The 23775-nt window shown below is 30.9% G+C and overlaps 1 protein-coding gene and 1 long non-coding RNA gene across 9 annotated transcripts in view; both read right to left on the minus strand.

Annotated features, from left to right (window-relative positions):
- The window catches only part of LOC118182340 (methionine synthase reductase-like), a 128025-nt gene that overhangs the window by 27148 nt on the left and 77102 nt on the right, over positions 1-23775 (minus strand). For all 8 annotated transcript variants that reach the window (XM_085809924.1, XM_085809928.1, XM_085809923.1 and 5 more), the window contains 4 exons: positions 12238-12323; positions 11967-12126; positions 845-1025; positions 693-735 (listed from right to left, as the gene is read on the minus strand). In XM_085809924.1, the coding sequence (XP_085666050.1) occupies positions 693-735; positions 845-1025; positions 11967-12126; positions 12238-12323 (470 nt within the window). The remainder of the gene's footprint in view (positions 1-692; positions 736-844; positions 1026-11966; positions 12127-12237; positions 12324-23775) is intronic.
- LOC146992761 (uncharacterized) lies at positions 22819-23450 on the minus strand. Its single transcript, XR_015039213.1, has 2 exons — positions 23256-23450; positions 22819-22922 (listed from the first exon to the last, which is right to left on the minus strand). It is a non-coding gene; the product is annotated as an uncharacterized LOC146992761 (long non-coding RNA).

Here is a 23775-nt window from a genome sequence, read left to right on the forward strand (position 1 = left end):
TACAAACCTAATCGTATGGGTAACAATACCAGTTGGTACATATATGTAACAGATAAACAAGAAGATAAATAATTTCTGAACTCTAAGTAATTCATACATACCCAATATTCTATTTCTTTTCTAAACATATTATAAGTATTACAAATAAAATTATGCATACAATTAAGTTTATTCGTGCACAAATTTGCTGTAAAATGTATAATACAGGCACTCACTTGTTTATTAACAAACATAACATTACATTTAGTGAAATTTGCATAATGTCATATACTGGGGTGACGTCGTGGTATTTAAATACTGCAGTGGTACACTTTTCGTTTAGTTATAATGTTAAATGTGTCCTGCAAGTATTTTTAAACAGCAGTGGTACACATGTGTACTGTTCAGGACAAAAGAGTTGATCATACAGCGCATAAACTGTTAAAGTAATGGTATAAGCTTAACTACAAATATTTTCATGAATTTTGATCATGCCTGCCCGACATCCAGACAATTTTGATCATCTAGAGAGATATGAAGTGAATGATGATACCAATGTTTTGGTGATACCTTGAAGAATGTACCATGGCCTGCTTCATTATGAAGAATACAGCAAATACTAAACAATGAGTGTCCTGCAATTACTAAACAATAAGTATGCACGAAATTTGCTGTCTACCATGAAAATATTATGATAGAAATGGCAATCTCACCTGGCAATTGAGTAAAATCTGGGTTTCAATGCAGGTAGATAATCTTAAAAAAAGAAAGAAAGAAAAGAGAAAAAAAAGTTAAAACATCTTCTTTAAACAAAATTAAGTATTAAAATAGCAGTTATATATAAAAGAAGGTAACATTACAAAACCTAATACTCTTTCAATGGGTGGAAGACAAGATTTAAAATGCAACAGAATATCAAGAAGTGACAGTGATGGTTTTCTGATATAATCTGTATATAATTCAGAAGCTTCTTGACTACTTAAAAACAATAAACACTTTCTCTCCTCTTCTTTCTTGGTATATTCTGCTAAGACTCGAAGGAGTATCTATTAAAATACAACATTAGACAATACATATATAAATAGATTATTTTAATGATAAACACTAAAAAATGGAATATTTATTTTGATTAAAAATCAAGAGATATGAAAATAATTAGGGAAGATCTCGTTTGAATTTGGAATAAAAATCCTTTACAATATAAAGTAGCAAATGATCTTCACCAGCCATTATGTATTTTAATTATTAGTCGTAATTTTTTTTTTCTTTCATTAAGTGAAGAAAACTCTAGGTAATGGAACAGATAATAGGCCATATCACCATAAAACATCTTTTACAGGATTAAACAGCATTTAAAGAAAAGCACAGTGACATTTAGGTCTATAGATTTCATTAAAACCCTGCCTAATTATTGATGTCCTCAAAATGAATGCAAACACATAACATAAAGCTTTTGAAAATAATTAAAAAAATTTAGACGAATGTTCTAAGTGACATTCATGTTATTTAAATCTCACCATTTTCAGCAGCCTTCAATAATTTGATAGGCAATGCATAGCACTTCAAATCAGAAATCTAAAATTTGAATTAATTACCAGTAATGCCATTTTCATCTGCATTATCAATATCCTTAATGTTAAGATGCAATAACACACTGAACAAATACTAACTTAGAAGTCAAACAGCAAAAATCAGCATTATATTTTCATATTTTCACAGGACTAGTTTCGATGCTTTTGCCGAACCATCATCTGCTGAACCATACCCAGCTGATTTTACTGAACCATCCTCAGCTAAGGATGATGGTTCGGTAAAACAATCGAAACTAGTCCTGTGAAAATTTGAAAACATAATGCTGATTTTTGTTGTTTGACTTCTAAATTAATATCCTTAATGTTATTTTTTTAGCCCCTTAACTGCAGTGGGCGTATATACACACCTTGCTCAGCCGATGCGTTAACTGCTCCGGGCACATATATACACTTTTCCGAAATGCTATCATTTGTTTTGTGCTGCTACTAGCAAAATTATTCACAAAGCTTTGGAATGCAACACCACAATGACCCTGACAGAGTATGCAAAGGAGGATACTATTTCAGAGAAGAGGGGGGGATGTTTCTGAAATGGTGAAAGTAATGACTGCGCAGTTATTGTTTGTGTTTCTGTTTGACTATAATGTGTTCCCCCCTCTTGTGTCTTCTAATTTCGTTACTGTTTGTGATTTTTTTATGAATATGCCTGACAGTGATGACTAATGACTGCACAGTTATTGCTCGTGTTTTTGTTTGAGTAAAACATACATTTTTTATTCTGTGTCTTCTATTTTTGTTTACTGTTTGTAATATGCGTTTTTTTACAAATATGTATGACAGTGAAATAGATAATTACTTTCCATCATATTCCAGATCGGGCACCTTAGAATATGATATTACATCAGATGTATAGGATTGTGACTATTCTCCAAAAGATGCTCGACATTGGGTACGAACTTGGGTATCAGAAACTTGCCTATGCCACCTCCACACTTTCCATTTAGGTATACTGATTTTACAAGATATAATTATGAAACCTGATACAGTCAAAAGTCATTAATCCGGACTCGTCGGGACTTCGGCGATTCCGGATTATCGATTTTTCCGGATTATAGATCATCAGTTTAAATCTGGTAAGATGGCATGCAGAAATTATCAAATTAAAGATATGAAACCATAATTTATGAAATAAAGAACAATTATGCTCTAAAGGGTATCAAAATTTACAAAAAAAAAAAAAAAACTTAATATTTATTTGTTTACCTTTATTAAACATTTCTTTCAATGTAAGTTGTTATAGTTGCTTCGTTTTTTATGTGATAATACATTCTCTTTAATTCTATAAAAAGACATAATTTCTTGCTCAGTTACAAAGTTCCACTGTTCAAGTCCTATAATTGCTGTGTCGAGAATACCGACTAATTTGTCAATCGAAATTTTTTCGTTTTCAATAACCTCTGTGACTTTCTTCGCTATCGGAAGGGAATTATAATGATGAGGAAATTTGATTTAAATCATATCAAAAACGAAGTACATCGAGATGAAATACTACATTTAGTAAGGAATTATAAGCCAAATAAAATAAAAACATCTGCCCTGAAGATAAGGATAGTGCTGACAGATCAACTTCCAATTCATTGTGCGCCGCGGCGTTAAAGATAAACAAAGGATATGCCTTTATCCATTTTTTTCAGCAATTCCACTTTTTGTTTAATGGACTTAGAAACATACTTTCGCTTTGTAGATCCTTTACATATTAGTAAATATATATCAAATTCTATTTGACATAATCGAAAGTTCAAGCTTACTTTTATAAAATTGCTCTAACAGTCTGCAAAAAATAATAAGCCGAATCCAATTCGAAGATTAAGGAACAACGCAATCTGCAACATTAACTGAATTAGATAATTTTAGCTTAGCTTATACCGTCCGTTATACATTAAACACGCATTTGTAAACGTATTGTGCGCACGAGCACACGCATATTCGCAGCTGTAAAGATCTTACGCGCATGCGGCAATGAGACGCATGCGCAGAAAGTTTGTAGCTTTGAGGTCCGGATTATAGATCATTCCGGATTATGGGTGTCCGAATTAACGACTTTTGACTGTATTACACTTTACTGGTCTAAAAATAAATTGATCGAAATTCCATTTTTTGGAGGATCTTTTTTATTATACTTTTACTCTAAACATCAAATTTTGTATTTTAATTTTTAATTTTATTTTTTATGCTGTGAAAGTAAGCAGTTTTTAGGCAGCAAAACTTTTATAGCCCCCAATACATCGCATAACTACGCACGCCGGAGTAAAAAAACGGAGGTACTGGAGAGTGAATCTTGTATGTTTTGCGTGGCAGTTAAGGGGTTAAATATAAAGTTTGAATTGAATTACCAGTAACACCATTTTCATCTGCATTATCAATATTAGTGTTATTTTATTAAAAAAGTATTCATTAAAAATATATTTTTAATTGTAATGACAAAAAATGATGAACTAAAAAATCTTTGCAGAGAAAGTTTTCACCACTTTTTTGCAACCTATCAGAGTTTTGCCATGTTGTGACTGCCATTAGGTAGCGATGAAGCACATAACTAGACTTTGTACCTTTTGGCAACCCTGTAGTTGCACTCGGTTCTGAAGAATTGTAGCAAGAACTGACTGAGTTGGTAACAATGATTTGAACTCTCGTTTGAGAGTAATTTAGAATAGTTAAAATTTTGTAAATAAATTTTGTATATAGTTTTAGTTCGTATGTGATTTTCACATATTGAAATGAACGTTATTGAAACGTATCTTTTGAGGTAAAATTATGACTAACTTGCATTTGAAGCGGATTAGTATGCCATGAGCTTAAAATTGATATATGATAGCTGTCATAAAATATTGAAAATATGAAAGTCTAGCACTGTACACATTATATAAATGATGGTTTATCACAATTTATATAGCTAAACTTTTAAGCTTTCAAAGGCAAAGCTTTATTAATATTCATAAAATTATCTGTCATGTATGGTTAGGAGCATTAGATAGACTGACATTTTTTACTATTGCTTTTTGTTTCATAAACACACATCATGAATAAAAATATATGATAAACAACCATTTATTCAGAACACCTGATGAAATGTATATTGAACAATCTTCAGATATTATCATTTACAGCAAAGTGCAATAAATTAGAACAAAATAATTTTTCTCCGTGAAATTTTTATGTTATGTCATTTTTTTGTGTTGTTCCTTTAAAACTATTTTTATGAACTAATTTTCTTTCAAAATAAAACAGTGTTACAAGAACTAATTATACCTATAGAAAAGTACAGCCCGCAGTGGATATGAAATGATTACTTCTCATTTGAAGCACTGTAAATTCTAACAAGATATCTTTTTTTTTAAACTTAAGATGAATTCAGATGCTTTGTACTTTTTAAACATTTTTGGCTTCAGTTGTGTTAATGTCATAAAGCAATTATGATGCAGTTGGAAAATTTTTGTATCTCTAATCCATGATTTTCAATTCGGTAATTTTTTTCTCAATACACATTTTCTTCAGTTAGGTACACAGTTATGAAAAATGTTACATATTATGGGATAAACACTGTAATCATTTATAACAGGGTTTACAATCAGCAGAAGTCTCTATAAGTTAATTAGAACACTGACTTGACTTTCTCACTAGTTCTGGGAAGTGCATACTAAGTATATGCAAAAATGTATTTACTCTAAATCCTCTATAATTATGCAAGCCACATTGATCAATATGGTGGTTAGTGGAGCTGGCTCCCATATCACTTGAGCCTTGGTCTGAAGCCTACAAATGAAATGCAGGTATTTAAACATCCAGCGAGACTGAATGTTCCCTAGAATGGTTGTACTCAAGGAAGAAAGCTATGAGACCCCGGATTTTGTCTTAATTTATATTTGATCAAAACTGGAAAGGACCTGTACTATTACTAGCACACAGTCATGAATTAAATGGCCAAGGTCTGATCAATGACAGGTACTCTCTTGCTCCACCCATGAGCATTCATGATGTTTTGGTGGCTTTTTACCCAAGCATGGGGATAAGGAAAACAACAACATAGTTATGCAAAGTCTGGGTGAAATAAATCTAACAAAGATCATATGTTTTGTATGCTATACGAATAAGTTTAAAAAATATTTACTTTTTCATACAAAGCCAAAGGTGCCAAACCTTTAATTCAACATGAGCCTATTTGGAATTTTAAAAAAATTTGCGAGCACAATTATATATTCCATTTTTGATATTTCCAATATAATACAGTTACAAACATATATTATAATGTACAAACTATAAAAAAATTAGTGTAATATGTTAAAAAATATGTAATTATGTATTTTTTATACTATGATTTATCCAAAACTCAATAAGATGCAAATTAAATACACAAAACACATATTTTAATGTGAAACCCGATACCATTTCTCCTGCGATTTTACTGTACTCTAGTACATACAATGTTATGGCTAAATACATGCTACAGATATTCAAATGTTTGTTTGTTATCCTGGATCTAAACTTTGATTTTTAACACGTTCCCCCACTTTTACAAACCACTTCACTTTTCACGTTCACTTTTAAAAATGTTTTAAAGGTTCAAACGTTCACTTTTAAAAATGTTTTAAAGGTTCAACTCTTGCTCTCATTCAAAGTAAGAGTTGAACCTTTAAAACGTTTCTTTTAAGAGTGGATATTTTTCCTTATCTATGAATATAAAAAATCTATTTTTATATAACATATTTATATATTTTTATATAATCTATTTTTATATTAATATATAATATTCTTGTTTTTAATTGCAGATCAGTCTGACAATAAATCTTTTCCATTTATAGATCTGTAGAGCTTTTATTCAATGTACATGCAATGTGTAGCAATATTTTGAAAATATTCGTACCAACAAATGGTTTGAAATGAATGAAACAATGGGCTGAATTTTATGAAAATCAGAAATTTCGAAATTAGTTTTAAGCTAGGTGAGATGTTCAGAATACTTAACTATTTCAATATTCCTAGATTTCTTGATGCAGTTCTCCAAATTGGTAGAGTGGCAAAAGTTACATTCATTTATTTCAGATATCCATACATTTAATTTGGATTTAAATATGTTTATACTTCATATTAACTCAATAATAGTCTCTTCTTTGCCCTGAAATTCAAGATTTAGTTTATTCATTGTGTTTGTTACATATATAAGAAAGGCTAAATCAGATAAACAGCTAGGATCATTATGTTCTTCACAAGTTTCGTCTCTAGATTGTAAAAACTGTTCAATCTCCGGAAGGAGCTTAAAAATCATTGTAGGGTTTTTCAATTTCTAAGCTATCTAATTTCAGAGAATGTAACATTAAAGTTCGATGCTACACATCAAGTTCATCAGTCTATATTTTAAACAAAGAACTCTGAAGTGGCCTAGCCCAAACTGAATACACAATTTTCAGAACAACTTTCATCACATCTTTACAGCGTAAAACTTTTGCACATATCTTTTGATGTGTGATGCAATGGTAGTTAAAAATGTTTGGAAAGTCAGCATCATTCTTGTATAATATGATAAAACCAACAGCAGAACCGCTTACAGCAGATACGTCGTCTGTTGCTATGGAGACAAGTTTTTGAAACAGAAGATTAATTTCACTTGCATGGTCCCACACCACATGTATTGCTTTTTAATGGCAAAACTGACAATATATCTTCCTTCATTGGGCAATCAAAGACCATCCTTATGAAAATACTACTTTGCTTACTGAGCTACATTATAGTTACCTGCTGATTTATCACACTCTAAACTAAAGAAAACACAATTCTGTAAATCACCGTTTTCTTGTCCTCTGACATTTACAAACAACATCTAAGCCACAAGTGACAGATTTTCTGGATAACTAGACATCTTGGATAGCTGACACAGGGTTCATAGCCACATTTTAGTTAAAAAAATATGCACCTATAAGCACTTTTCAAGCACATTTTTTAGAAAAAAATAAGCACCTGTCTAATTACATTATACACAACTGCATAACTGCATAACTTCAAAAATTAGACTCGTAATTTAAAATATGAGAAATGCAGTATTTATTAAGAGAGAATAAGCATTACCTCAATTATGGAAAATAATTACTTTTTTTTAAAAAATTTTAAATTACTGTTCAATTTACAGAACTAGTTTACAACGAGAGAAAAAAAACTATGCAGAACAAAACTATATTACACGATTTAATGATGAAATTTCAGTTCAAAATAGAGGAAATAAATAATAATAAGGCATAGTTATTCTATTCACTTGGAACTTAACAATAAATACAATTTATTTTTCAACTCATATTAATATTTAACTAATTTAAATCTAAATTCTGAGCATTTTCTAAATTTTCATCGTATATCAGTTTTCCCTTAACAGATATTGCAAAGTAATTTAAGTAAAAAAGAGGAACATTTCTGAAATCAGAAGACAGAAATTTGCTTCAGGCAGTCATCCTTTAACAGTAAAAGCTTAACTACCCGCATACTTGAAAATTGGCGAATATTCGGACAGTCGAGCGCAACTTGAAAAAGAGGAGCGGAGGGGCGGCGATAGACTGTAGCCGTTCTTTAGATTTTTCCCACTAAATAAATGCTTTTGACATTTCGATATGCGCATCATATAAAAACAAACCAACGGAACAGAAAAATGTTCTGCTTAGCAAGCACAGTAGAACTCTTTTAAGTGTTCATAAACAAATCTCGGACGGAACATCAAAATTAATTACCTCTGCAAAATATCGCAAACATTATTGCGCAATACGTGCACCGTAATTCTTCCCTACATGATACTACGCAATCAGATTCAACAGCTGCCGGTATTGGGAGAATAAAGAACTAAATAAAGGAAAAGAAAGAGACTTACCAATCTGGGGTGTTTTTCATTCTAATTTTCAACAGACTGCGTTAAATTTCCGGAATAGAATCATTCTTCGCTTGGGTTGGTAGACCACAGAACTTTTAGTCCTATTCAATCCAGATTGGAAAGTGACAAAAAAAAAGTCCGTTGCTTGTTTTGCAGCGAACTATGGTAGTTTCAACATTCGAGATTTTGCGGAGAAATGGGAGAACCTCCCAACCTTCGTACTGTATAATGTATTGGCCAAAAAAATGAAATTATTTTGACTATTCGATTACTTTTCCTTTATTTAAGCCATTCCGAATATTATTAATTATAAAGCTAATCTGTGTTAACACAACCATTTTTAGAAGTTTACTATATTTCAGCAATTACTGCAACTATGTTATTATAAACATTCATACATATGCTCATAATATAAGCATAACGATCATAATAAACACAAATATTAACTGACCAAGCAGTACGAGAATGCAAATTATTAATATCTTGATAGAAATTCAAACGTTTGTAGTATTTGGGAGGGAAGAAAAGAATGCCGAATGTACTGGAATTTTCTACTGCTTTCGCAATTCTTTGACCAACAGAACGACAGGCACCTGTCTGTACTCTCCACGCACACCAAAGGTTATGTTAATGCAGAGAAAGGGGGAAAAGCTATTTCCGGGAGTATGATTCACCATCTGACATTCCATATTAGGAAGAAAAGTTGTTTATTTAGTTTCGGCTTTGGTATTCGGAAAAATTGCGCGTTCATTTAAAAAAAAAGCACTAAAAGCAAAAAATAAGCCCTAAAAACAACAAAATAAGGGCTTTAAAGAAAAAGTAAGCACCTATAAGGGCCTTTATATTTTATTTTCAAATATAAGGACTTATAAGCACTTGTATGGACCGCTACGAACCCTGTGACATATTTCATTCTTATTTTTAGTCTTTTGAAATAAAATCTCTGATGAAGCAAGCATGGCTTCATTAATTACTTTTCTATCCTCAAAGTTTTTTTTTTTTTTTTGTGTGTGTGTGTGAATTACAAGTAGATGCGCTATCTTAAATGACGCAATCGTAGCAACTTTCATTTTATTTGTAAACACTGATTGTCAAGCAATGAATATGTTTTTCAGTTCTTTCACTTTACCTTTTCTTAGATTTCTGTTAGAAGGATACTCATATCATATTTTTTAAATTGTTCTAAAATGCCATTTAATGTTGATTTTTTTCAATAGAAACTGATGATCCACAGATTAACAAAATACTACATCCATTCTTAAAATTAATGAAAAATACTTCTCTTCCCATTGATTAAGAATATAATTGCGGGTATGGTTTTAATTTTTGTTACAATAACAAATCACATAAAACATAAATTCTGCATTTAAAATAATGAAAGAAAGAAAATAACATTAATTTTTCAAATACAGTAAGAAATACTTAATTTCCACACACAGGATATGAGAAAATATTTATTGATGGACATTTTATATTAGGAAACCTAAAAAACAATTATGTGCAAGTGCGTTAATGAAAATATATACCCATAAAATTACGAAATAACAAATATGAGAACCTTAGCAGATTTAAATTAAGTCTCAAATCATTATTTCTTTTTTAACCCTCTCGCTGCGCTTCCCGCGATTTCCACAGGCAACTTAAAAGTAGCAAAATTTGTGCAACCAGCGATTTCCGAAGGGATGAATTTTTGCCGTCTATTTAACTGTGCGACCAGCTCTTTTCCCATTCAAGGTTTTCTTTCGGCTTTTCTGTGATGTTTAATTGTTTATTTAGAAGTGGGCTAACAGATGGCGTTAGTTGTCCACATTTCTGCCAAATATACAAGAATACGAAATGTAGCATTTTGTGAGCGCTTTTCAGAGCTCAAAGATGTCTGGCAGGAAGCGTTTCGCGAGTGATATAACCTATATTCCTGATGATATTTCCAAAACTGTTAGTAGTTCTGACTCTGATTTCAAGCATATTGAGAAACTGATGAGAATTTCTCGGATTCCTCTGCAGATAGTGATGAATCTGAAAATTCAGTTTCTATTGAAAACGTTCGACAGTGGTGCAAAATTAATATGCAAAATATTACATTATGCATATATTTTCATTAGTATATATGTTTTACCTTTGTATTTTATAAAATAAATCGCTAATTTCAAACTGGAATACACACAGCTAGAATCAGATATGCATTGTAAAGAAAATCCTTTTAAGTTTTTTTTTTTCTTTAGTTAAGTTTTACTCATTTGAAGATAAATTTCAAGTCATTCATGAAGTTCTTGAGATTACTGTGAGCTCCATTTTATGATGCCTGTTATTAAAAGCATGCATAGCCCCCTCCTGAATTTGGGAATGGGGATGCAATCTAAAGATTTCTGATTTATAGTCTAAAGCCTCAAAGAAGAGTTTAACATTTTAAAGTCTTCAAAATATTAAAAATGGCAAGACAGAGAGAGCTTCTGCATTAGTAACTTGACATTTGAAACATCTTTTATAGAGTTTATCAATAAAGATGCAAATATTCATAAAAAATACGAACTGGATATATTACATATCAAATGTATTTTAATTTATATAATTTAGAGACATTATTGAAAAAATTAAAATGAAAATTTAAAATTATTAAAAATACTTTTAAAGCTTTAAGTTAGTTAAGTTTAAGAATAGAAGTTTGATTAAATTGAAAGAATTAATTGAAGACAATATTTTGTCAAACAACAACACAGAATGGTCTGTGCATTGAAAGTACACAGAAAATTAAATCTTTGGTTTTGTACATTGCTTTTAAAATGTTTAATGTGTTAATCGATAACAGAGTAATTAAATGGAAAAAATCTGAGAATTCATTATAAAAAGGGCGTATGGAATATAAGTAAACAGCATTATGCTTCACTTAGTGGCATGTTCATGTTTTTTCTTTAAAAAAAGTGCAATTTCTTCAATAATACAGGTTATGCTGTGGTCTTTAACAACCGCTACATTCCATAATGGAAGTTCTGGCATATTTTTCTAGGGTCGCTTCTCAGTGCTCAGTCATGTTGCCCAGGCATTCCAAATACATTGGACACTCCTGTACTAAACAAAATGCATAAAATACCATGCCTTGTTGAGTTAGTTAATTGATTTATCAAGTCAGAACACACCAATAAGCAATATCTTTTCTTAATTTAAAAAAGTACCAAGAAGAAAAAAAAAAAAAAAATCTCATAAAAATAATTGCTGTAATTCCTACAAAAAATAATACATTTTATGTAAGAATTTTTATGCAATGTGTATAAAATATCAACACTACTTAAAATTGTAAGAAACAAGTAGAATTATATTATGAGCTATTCTTAATCTATTTTTTTCATCTTGCAAAAAAAAATCAATCATGTATTTTACCTTTTTTATGAAATAAAGCACTTAATACATTATTCATACATATTTTCTTTTGTTTTCCTAACAATAACTATGTATCACAAATAAACTTGCTTACTATTTAAAAAACAGATATACATAACAGATAAATAAGTAAGTATGAGAGTCAAAGTATGCAAGAAATTAAAAACAGCATTTACCTTTCTCGGAAAAGATCGCACGTCAACACAGTGTAAGAATATATCCTTAAGTGATAAGAAAGATGGTATATGAGAAGGGAATTTACCAGTATGTTTACCACTACTGCCTTTTGTTAATCGCAAATTAACAGGCATATCTGCAAGATGCAGACTATTTAATCTAAAAATTAATAAAAAGTGTTTAACAAAATAAGGAATGTAAAGCTGAAATAATTATTTGAAGTAAAAGCTGAAAACACATATGAAATTACACCTTTAATAAAATTTATACCTTTTTAATAATGTTTCAACTTCAACAGATGGATTTGGGCAAATGATTCCAAAAGAATCACCAGGTTTAAATTGTATTTTTTCTTCCTGAAAAAACATGTTAGTTACATTCATACACAAGTTCATGAAGCATAAGTCAGAAAAAAATAATATAATTGCTGTAAACTAATTATTAAAACTTAATTTTAAATGCAAAAAATACTTATATTGTAAGACAAGTTACAGCTGCAGGTAGAGATAAGACATTAAATTTTAATGCATAAGCCAAACAAAATTCAGCATATCTATCTTCCTATGTATACTCAATGCAGATGTGTTAAATAATGTTCTCACTAACACTTTTTGATATCCCCCCAATGGAGGAAATTAATTCATTTGAAGAATGAGAATGCTCAAATATAAGAAAAATACAGTAATGCTAGTTTATGTGGTATAAAATTTTAATTACTTATCTATTTTATAATAGTCATGTAAGATATGTATATGTCCTTTAAAAAATTAGAAACTGTAAAAATACACACTAATAAAAGGAATTAATAATAACTCACATCTACTCAGTTTTTAAGTAAATTTCATAATCTCCTTAGCGAAGTATTTCTTACTCTAACAGTATTGCCATAAATCTACTTTTTGGTTTCAAATGAAAATTATAGACCCTCTCAGGGTCATCAATGAAAAACAAATTCTTGGTATCAGATTTGCATTCAGGCAAGAGGTTATATATTTTTCACAAGGCATGCGCTCATATATTATTTTCAAATTTTATTTTGATATTCATATTTTTAGTAGTATGGTAAATTCATTTACTTTACAGCTTATTGTGTAATTATAGAAGTAATGAAATTTGAAACAATGTTCTGCATACAAATGGATTCCACCTAGATAAACTATACAATTATGATGAAATAAAAATAAATAAATCATAACAAATTCCCAAAACTGACAAACAAATTATGCAGAAGCTACCACAGATATCAAATCATAACATCAAAAATAAATATGACAGTAATTCTCCAAATTTGACACATAAACACACTGAAAGCAAAATAAAATAGAATTATTTTTAAAAATTCAACTTGTCTGTTCTTGTCATAGTTCACACAACATAAACACGGCTATAAATATGAAATTATCTTTACTTTAACTAACACAAAAATTAATGAAACAAACTTCTTTAAGAAACTATATGATTATTGCACACTTATTATAAAAGTATAAACTGAAAAAAAAATTGGATAAAAAATATTACGAAACAATGTAAAAAATTTATGAACCAAAGTCAAGGATTAAAGTAAACTAAAAATCAAATTGGAAGAACATTCTGAATGGTAAATTTAGGGGGGGGGATAATACATATATTGCTAAATTTACTTTTCATATTTTTTAAAAAGCTATGAAAATAAATTTGACCCTTTTTGCAGTGAACACAGCAGTGATATTTTCCACAACAAATAAGTTATGACACTACTATTTTAACCTGATTATGTAGTTAAATTATACTTATTAACATAAGGAACTTCATTCATTTTTTATATCATATTAATGGCATTTTCCTAGTATGTGATTTCTGAATTTTAGGAATCGTACTTTATTTTCTTGTAGAAAGAGGAAAATGTACCATATATGCCCATGTGTAAGTCGATTCCTTGACTTTTGAGGAAAATGTTTGGAAAAACAAATTTGTCGCATGAGCAGCGCCGCCACTGATAAAATAGCATGCCGACGTGCTGGTTAAAATTGAATTCACTTTTTTAACAAATTTTTGTTTATTTTCATTTTAGCACATGATAAAATTTTAAAATATGTAAAAAATTTTCAAAGATTTTCATTCAAATCCTTCAAATTCTGATCCAAAGTCAGAATCTGCAAATAAATTCTGACATTCTTTTTCAGTCATTAGGAAGTCATAAATTTCATCACAGCTAGCGTCATTGTCACTTAGATAGATTACATCATCTTCTGTGTCATCCAAGTTATTGCCGATAAAGCATTTTTTGAAAGATTTAATTACCATTTCAGCTGGAAACATGTCCCAAGTGTCTTTCACCCACCGTGCAATTAAAGTTATGTCCAGCTTTCTAATATTGCCACCTTTGGTTTTAGTAGGCAAATCAGATTGTGTCCATTCTTCCCAACACTTGTTAATATTCACCTTGAACAGCTTATTTATGCTGACGTCCAGTGATTGTAATATGGATGTCAGCCCTCCTGGGATCATGGAATGTGCTGTTTTTGAACTTTCTGCATGCTTTTTTACAACTTCTGAACGATACGGTCGAAACATATCCCAAATCAAAAGCGAAAGTTTCCCTAAAAGTGCACCTAGTTTTTTGCACAATACATTTTGAAACCAATCAATTGTTAGTGTCCTTTATCCAACCATTTTTCTGGGTGTGAACAAGAACACCTCGAAATGCTGTCTTTTTCGGTAACGTTTTTCACCTGAAAATAATCATGGGAGGCAGCTTATTGCTATTTCCCAAACAGGTAAGAACTACTGTGAAACGAGTTTTCTCATGAAAATTATTTTTATATGAATTTTTTTTTTACGCTTTTTATCAACAGTGAAATTTTCAGGGAGATCAAAAGTCATGGGGGTTTCATCCATGTTTTCTGTTTGGGACATTTCAAAATTAGGTATTTTCTTTTACAATCACATACTTTTGGAAGTTTATTGATTTATCTTCGAGTCAGCTTAACAATTTCTGCGAAATTTTGGTACAATGGCATAAACATAGTCCATAACGATTCATGAATCTTGTGCACCAATGTTGTGATGCACGAAAGGAGTTATTTACAACCACCAATTTGGGTTATGACATAACCTTGCATTTTGTTGTCTAGAATCCAGTCACTGAAAGCTTTTTCCTATTCTGGGAAAGACACCAATCCATGACGTAGGGCCTTTTTAGATTTAAAGGTTTTCTTTAATATAGGCACATTTTCACTCCAGTCACGAACCATCTTCTCATTCATGCCAAACTTACATGATGCAATACAGTTGTTCGTACTTTCCGCAAATGAAGTTACTTTCAGCTTCAATTTCACAGTGAAAATCATTCTTTTCTTTTACACAACTCATTGCAGAAAGTGTGTGGCTTTGAAAAGGGCTGTTTTTTGTATATTCTGCTAAATCAGACATTATGAAAAGCAGGAAAAGTAAAAAAGTACGTGTATGATCAAGATAAATAGACAGACATTCGGCATGGTTATAGTTATTGATTCAATATGGTTATAATAATCAAAGAGCACCTCACAAATATTCTACAGATTGACTTGCTCTGTAACGCCAGATAATGAAATGAAATGAAGGTGGGTGAAATTTTCTAATAAATAGAAAATAAAATTGAAACAAATTTAATAAATAAAATGGAAAGAATAAATAAAAATTTTGTGTTTTTTTCTGCATGAATGATATATTTAATAATGAAGTTCGCCAACGTGTCATCAACTAGCGGCGGCGGACACTTTTTTTTAGGTTTTTCGTATAAGTCGACTCCCTACGGTGAAGTTTTATTGTTTTCTTAAAATTGTCGAATTATACGTGAGTACATATGGTAAATCTTAATAACTAAGAACATAATTTCACTATTGCTTTCTTTATTTTTAGCACATTAGCAGGCTTTAAGCATTAACTTGTAAATCATTCCCATGCCTAAAGGGGATAAATAATTTAGGATAGCCTTATGTGACTTATCACACTTGTCTGATACTAACATCCGTTCAAGTACATAAATTTTATGGTGACTAAGAAGTCAGGCTGTGTTTGCTATTTGGTTATGCTTTAGGCCCCTTGGTTTGGTTTGGTTTACTTACTTATGGCAAAGCACATGAGGGCTATCTGCCTAAGGGGTGGGATGCCTTCATGGAGGACTTTCTAAGGAAAATGGCTCATATACATGTTTCACATGAAGAAAACCATGAAAACACCAACGTAGCCAGCCCGTTTGCAGTGATTCATAGCCGGGAGTGAGCTACCAGTGCTCTGGCTTTACCACTTGGATGCGCTTTACCACTTATGGTAAAGCGCATCCAAGTGGATCAGTCGGAGATGAGTCAAAACAAATGAATAATTACGATTTTAAATGTAACAGACTAGAAATTTAATAGTATTTTATCCTTGATTATTTATTCGTGGCTATCAAATTCCCTATTGGAAAGTACATCTTTTCACTTTAGAGATGTAAAATATAGCTTACAAACATTAGGCATCTCTACACGTATATCGGATAACCTCAATAGCCCATAATACTATTTCTTGAATGCTATATTGTTTACAGAAGAGAAATGTTTATGATATCCCTAATACGTTACTTGTTAAGGAAGAAAATCTTGAGCAATAGGCCCAGATGAGTGGGTGTACTTGATCGATAAACCACTCGCATTTCCCGTCTATTTGCTCAAATGAGCCGTAACTTAGAAATCCAGGCTCCTAAACGTTTTCTTTTCAGTTTCCGATATAAAAATAAATGATACTCATTTGAGTGAAAGAACTCTCCCTGTTACCCGTTTGGGTTCACTTGGAATTGGACAATTTTCAAAATATTCGGTTATTGCCAGTTCTGCTTCTGAAGTTACATTAAGAGTTTCTTCCCTCGTTATGTTTTGCAAATAAAAACGGGATAATACCAATTTTATTTTGAGCTTTCTAAGTCGCACCATCCTGCCTCATCGGATTTTGTACATCGCTTGGCTCCTGCTTGTATAATCTCCTTTTCATCATTACATTAAAGGTAGTTTAATTGATCTTAAAGAAAATTAGGATAAATTCTCGCCAAATATGAAGACGATACTTTCTGTCAATGCCTGCTTAGCTGTGCCGAAAACAAAAATGAAAAGAAGTTTAAAAATACAATTTTTAATATCACTAATAAATGTTTCATTTCAAGGCCACGAATTTCCCTTATTTTATAAAAGTGTACCACAGTTTTAAATAAACTATTCATCAAATTAGAAAACCTTGACATAGTATTATACATAGTACATTCTTATATTTTTACAGATAGAATATCAAATTAGCAGCACTGTTTGAACATTTTATCGCAAAATTTCAGTGTTTGTAGCTTTGTTAATAGATTTATAATATATGAGATAGATAATTTACATATCTATGCCTGAATTTTACTTTCGTAATACCATCCCAAAAATAAAATAGATCCCTAAGTAGTATGCATTATTACTAAACTTGAAGTCATTAACATAATTGTCAATAAATTTGAGAATAAAATAAATTTCATGCAATTTATCAAGTAGCATTAAATATTTTACACTTATAATAGTTGGACATATTTGAAAGAATATAAGTGACATTTATGTTTTACTAACAGTTAGCTTTATTATTATTATTATTATTATTTGTGTATGTGTGTGTGTATGTTTCATTTTGTCACATCCTTGGTCAGTCTAGAGGTTTAGTAAATAAGCAAGTAGATTTATGTCAAACAGCATACGTTAAAATGAGAATAAGATCATAATCAGCATGATTTATAACCAAAAGACTGAATGTTGTCACTGCTGCTGCTTGTCTAGAAAGAGACCTGCTGATTAAAGCCAACCTGAAAAGCCTGATGTAGGCACAGTTGGCAAGCGTTGAAAGTTAGTCAGGCTCTGTTTGATGCAGTTAGTGTCATAGCTTCGTGTACAGTTCCAGGGTTTGTAACCCAATTAATATACTTTAAGGTTTCAATAAGCCATTAAAGCACCAGAGGTGATAAGTTGTTTTGTATTATTTTAAGTCTCAGTAGATGAAAAGAATAAGTTTTACTTCAATTTTTACATTTTTATATTTTATATTGTGACCACAGCGAGTATTAATGAAAGGTAATAACTCATTCTAATATGTAGAGATAATTTTAAGGGTAAGCAATTAGTTATAAATAGTTAAATTAGGTAGTTTGATAACATTAGTCATTATGGATTTACATGACCACTATTAAATTTTATTTTTTAACAATATTTGTTAAAAAAGCCCTATTAAAATCAAAATCTAATGAAATTTCAGTTTAAAACACATGTAATTTATGACACAGATTCTTAAATGTTATTACGATAATTACACATTAAAAGCTACAAAACATTTATGTTTTGTAACAACAACACTCAAAGAAATATTTATCCATCATTTTAATTTGAAGCCTTCCCAGACATTTTGGCTAGTTATATCAATTTCCTTCTCTTTAAGCATCTTTTCTAACAATTAGAGATTTGTCTCAATATGCAAACCAATGCTCTCGCTAGTTTCTGTGTGCTTTATCTCCTAACTTGTCAACATCTCCACAATGTACCTATGAGGGTTTAATTGTTCTGGTAAAAGTTAAATAGTCCAAAACCCCTGACAGACATGAAGCTTTATCGCCATGTCTGAAATTAACTACAATATTAGACAAAGGTTTAAATAAGCCTTTTATTTAAAAAGAACTTAGAACATAAAGGCATGTTCTGATGCTAACAAAAGCAATTGCAACTCATGGAGACATAATTAAACAAGAACAGTTAAATTCAAACTAAAAATGTGAAGTGGTCAAAGATTATACAATTTAATTTAAATTTAATCTGGCTCAGTAACTCTATCATATGAGGAAATAGAAATGGGAAATTATAGTAAAGGCTGAAATCATAAACAATTGAGTAATTTACATAATAATAACTGCACATATATTTGAAGAATAATTTTCTTTGTATATTCAGTTTCTTTCTTCAACACGTTTCCTATTCATTTTGGAATTTCTGGATTTAATTAAGGATTTCTGTTAATTCTAAAAAACACTAAATGCATTTAGAATGTACAGAAAAAGAGGCTAATTTTATTTATTTAGTAATACGAACATTCAGAAGAAATATGAAATATATATAGTAAACGCTGGTGGGGCTGATGTGGCAGAATTTCTAGAATTTAGTGATACACCAAACAACGAAATCTAGAAATGGGAAAACTTTTAGAATTTAGAGCAGGTATTGGAAGCATAATTTAGAAAGACACTAGGCAGCAGAATTTAGAATCCAAGGAGATTGAATCAGGTGGGAAAATACCTAGTGCCAGCATGTGTATGATGCATTAAGACATATCAGATGAATCTTTTAAATTGTAAGTTTTCAAATTCTATATTAATAAAAAAATCCCTTTCTATAATTGCCTACTCATGTGATAAGATTAGAAGCGTTTTTGATATTTTGCATGCTTGTGTCTAGTGAAATGTAGAGAAAAGAGAAGATAAACATGTTAAGATTCTAGTATCAGAAGTAAAACATTCAAATATTATGTTTTCATTGTTCTTCCAGACGTTCTCCAAAAAGTAAGAAATTAATTGCAAACTTTCTGTAAAATACATCCATTCCGTATTGATACCATGGAGACATTTTTCATTTTGTCACATATTTCTCGAATCTTCTAGAATCATAGGTCTATAAATCTTGCCTTCAAATCCTTCTAAACTTTCCAAGCTGCAATGTCTAAAATCCTATAGATAATTATCCTTACCAATTCTGTAACAGCAAAAAGCCAGATATATTTTGGAAAAATAAAAGGGGGGGGAAGTATAAAATTAATTTTGTAGAGAAAACTGATGCATATTCTGAGAATTTTGAGTATTCTGAGACAATTACATGGGAAAAACTCTTACTATGAAAAAACTAAAAAGAAGACATTTTTAATCAATTACATAGCTAATTTTGCTTTTGCTAAGAGCTGTTTCATAAATTGTGCTTTATAGCATTATACCTTGTTTATTTTCAGATTCAAAATATTGTATAATAAGTTGCCAAAATGAACTTTATAATATGACAGCAAAAAATAAAAATTTTTTACTTTAATGTTATACATGAGTCACCGATCTCATGACATCATTAGTGCAGATGTTCTCAACCTCTCGAGTTTCTAGGAAACTCGAGTATTCCATATTTATATTAGAAATAGAAACAAATTATAACTCATGAACTCATTCAAAAGATAACCATATATATGGCAGTAAATTGCCAAAAATATTCCTCCAAAATGCTAATTCACGCTCAAAATGAGTTGTAAAAACAGACAGAAATTTCAGATGATTAAAATTAAGGACCTTCTGGTGATTTTGGCCAAAATTAAGGACTTTTAATTCGTCAGCACACGCGCTGGGGTAAAATCCACCCCATGTGTAATCTTTTCTTAGAAAATAAGAGACGGTCATACGTGATCTTTCTAGTACTTCATATACCTTTCAAGATCAAGGTTAGGAAGGGATCGTCCAGAGGAATTTTTCCCCTGTCCTTGGAATTTTGTGTTTTCGGGAAAGGAATGTGCAATGGGATTGTAGCTACCCTGCGCATGTACTAATGTTTCACTTCTACAGAGACATTCATCGAGATGAGTGTGTAGTAACGATTGCGAGTTTTCTCGCTAGTGTTGAAACTGATAGCGAAATTGAAGATTCCGATTCCGATAATATTTCTGAAAGTGGTTCACAAAACTGATTCTGACCAGTAATATGTTGATTCACATGATTTAGGAAGTATATCTTCTTTGACATCAGGTAATTTTTATGTTTGAAAAGATGGAACAATTTGAAGTAAAGAATTACACTTGAAAAACGTTCGGACACGACTGCACAATATAGTGACACATTTACCTGGTGTCAAGAAAAGCTTTAGAAATTTGAAAAATCCAACTGAGTGTTTATTGCAAATTTTTGATGAAGAAATAATGGAAGATTTGGTGAAATCAGCAAACATTTACATTTCATCAATAAGAAACAAATTCTCTAGAGAACAGGATGCACAAGAGACAAACGTAGCTGAATTGAAGACATTGTTTTTCCCATTATATTATGCTGGAGTGCTGAGAAGCAAAGCTTTGTGGTCAGCTGACAGAAGCGCAATAACTGTTTTTCAAATAACCACCGATTCCACTTATCTATCAACTGATTCCACTTTCTGTTGAGGTGTATTAGGTTTGATGACATAAATTTACGAGCAGAGCGAAAGATGACGGCTAGACTTGCACTTATTAGAAATGTTTTTGAAATATTTATCAAAAACATTCAAAAAATATATTCTTTATCTGAATATTGTACTATAAACGAAAAATTAGAACCGTTTCGAGAAAGGTATAAATTCAGATAATTTATGAAAAGTAAGCTCTCAAGATATGGAATAAAAACTTTTGCTTTGTGCGATTCTCATACATTTTACAGATATAACCTAGAAATTTAGGCAGGTCAGCAGTCTGTCGGACTATATAGAAAATCAAATGTGGCATTGGATGTTGTACAAAGACTTATTGCACCCATAAGCTGCACTGAAATAAATATAACTATGGACAATTGGTACATGAGCATTCCTTTCACTAATGAATTATTGAAAAAGCACAAATTGACATGTTTGGATAAATGCCAATGAATGAATGCCATGTTGCCAATGAATTATTGAAAAAGCGCAAATGGACATGCTTCGAAAAGATAAGCGTGAAATTCCAGAAGAATTTCTGCCAAATAGAACAGGCTTCTGTACTCTTCGCGTTTTGGGTTTAGAGTTAAAGAATTAACTCTTACTTCATATGTTCCAAAAAAGAGTAAATTGGTTCTTATTCTATCATCCATGCACGAGGATAATCAAATCGATCCATTGTCTAAAGGATTTCTCAAAAGGGGATGTTTATACTGTTGATGAGTTATGTGGAACTTAGTCTGTTTCAAGAAAATGCCGCCGCTGGCCTCTAATGGCATTTTTCGGACTAATGGACATTGCAGGTATAAATGCTTTATTATTCATCAATCAAATAACGACAAAGTGAATATGAACTGAAGAGCTTTTCTCAAAGATTTAGCATTAGAACTTGTAAAAGAACGTGTCCTAAAAAGGGCTGTAATTCTATATCTCTCGAAAGAACTTAAAATTGGAGTAAAAAGGTTGGCAGGAATAGAAGTTCCTGCAGACTTTTACCCTAAGAAATTGTTTGTAAAAATATGTTGTCACACTTTGTGAGGATTGTTCAAAACGAGATTATTTGAATAATTAAACTCGGGTAGGAGGGGGAGGCGGAAAACCTATGTGTTATTTATATTTTTTAATATTCGTATTTAGAATCTATTCTTTGATATGAATAATTGTATGACATTATATTGAGTTTTAAGGAAAAAAGCTAGTAAGAATGCAGCCTTTTCATATTCCTCTAGTGCTTTATCCAACCACTCTGTATAATAAACACTTATGTTTAAAAAATATGTACATGTGAAAACTAATTTTTCTAATATAAGAAATCATATATGTAGCTTATACGTTAGTATTTTTGCATAAATTTCGATTTTTATGGTTTACTTTAGGTAACCAATATGGAAATGTTTGTATAACTTAAAGTAAGATTATCTCGAATTAAAACTGGAAAAAAGATTTAGTAGAATTCACAAAGCTATTAATCATTTATACATTCATTTAAAACAAAGAAAATGCATTTTTTTTATACGTTGGGGGTTGAACTCCGAAAAACAAACACTGGGGTAAAATTTGCCCCGCGCGTGTACTAACGTAGCACAGTGATGCACGTGTGCTGAAGGGTTAAGGACCAAAAATCGATTCCAAAAAATCTAAGGACTCTTAACGACCATACAAACCCTGTAAATTCATGTAATGGAATCAGTTCTCCTTAAGAGGCATCAATAGCTTGCACAGCACTTTGCTGACCAGCATGAGAATATATCCATTCACTTGAAAGAACTGAAATATAATAATTCATTCAATCAGACCACATAGAAATAATCATCATGATCCAATGAAGACATTCTTCAGGCCAACACCTGATGACATGCTAATAATACTGGTAGGTATTTTGGCCACAATGCAAAATGGATAGCCCAGGTATAAGGTGATACTGATACCATAGAAATAATATTAAACTCCACAAAATACAATATGTACAATACAGTGAACTAACTAATGGCTTAAATGGCACTAATGTTAAATTCCTTATTATGTGATCTGACATCATGTTTCCCATGCTTTGGGTTTTTGGACACTTTTCATGCAATGGTAGTTCCATTCTTATATTACCTGTGAAAATTTACTCTTTTCATATATTGACAATGACTATTCTGAAATGATGTAAAGCTAACATAGCTTGGTGTCTTGGTGATAGCTAAATGAATCCACCTTTCTAGCCCCTGCATTCTGCTTGTGACAGATTATGAATATAACCCATGTCTATCAAATACACATCACAGAACAATTATAGATTATAGAACCAATTCATAACTGCTGCAACTTGCATCCATCATTCCATTTTCATAGCAGGAGGGTAGCCAAATCTAAAAAATAACATTGTGCATATTATTCTGATCTCCAGTTTAATTTTATAAAAAAGAAGACAGTGCCTTTCTTTTTCTTCTAATTACTACATAAGCTTAGACACTAAAGAAATGAGGAAAATTCTTCCTCCACTGAGCATGATACGTATAATGCTACTCAACAAAGGAACTGCTAGCAAATCATTGTGAATATCATGCTTGGAACTTAATTGTTATAAATACAATATTATATTATAAATTATATTATATTATATATTATATATTAT

This window comes from Stegodyphus dumicola, chromosome X2 (genome assembly GCF_044657685.1).
Source record: "Stegodyphus dumicola isolate Sdum_Otavi_A_Nest chromosome X2, ASM4465768v1".
Lineage (NCBI taxonomy): Eukaryota > Metazoa > Arthropoda > Arachnida > Araneae > Eresidae > Stegodyphus > Stegodyphus dumicola.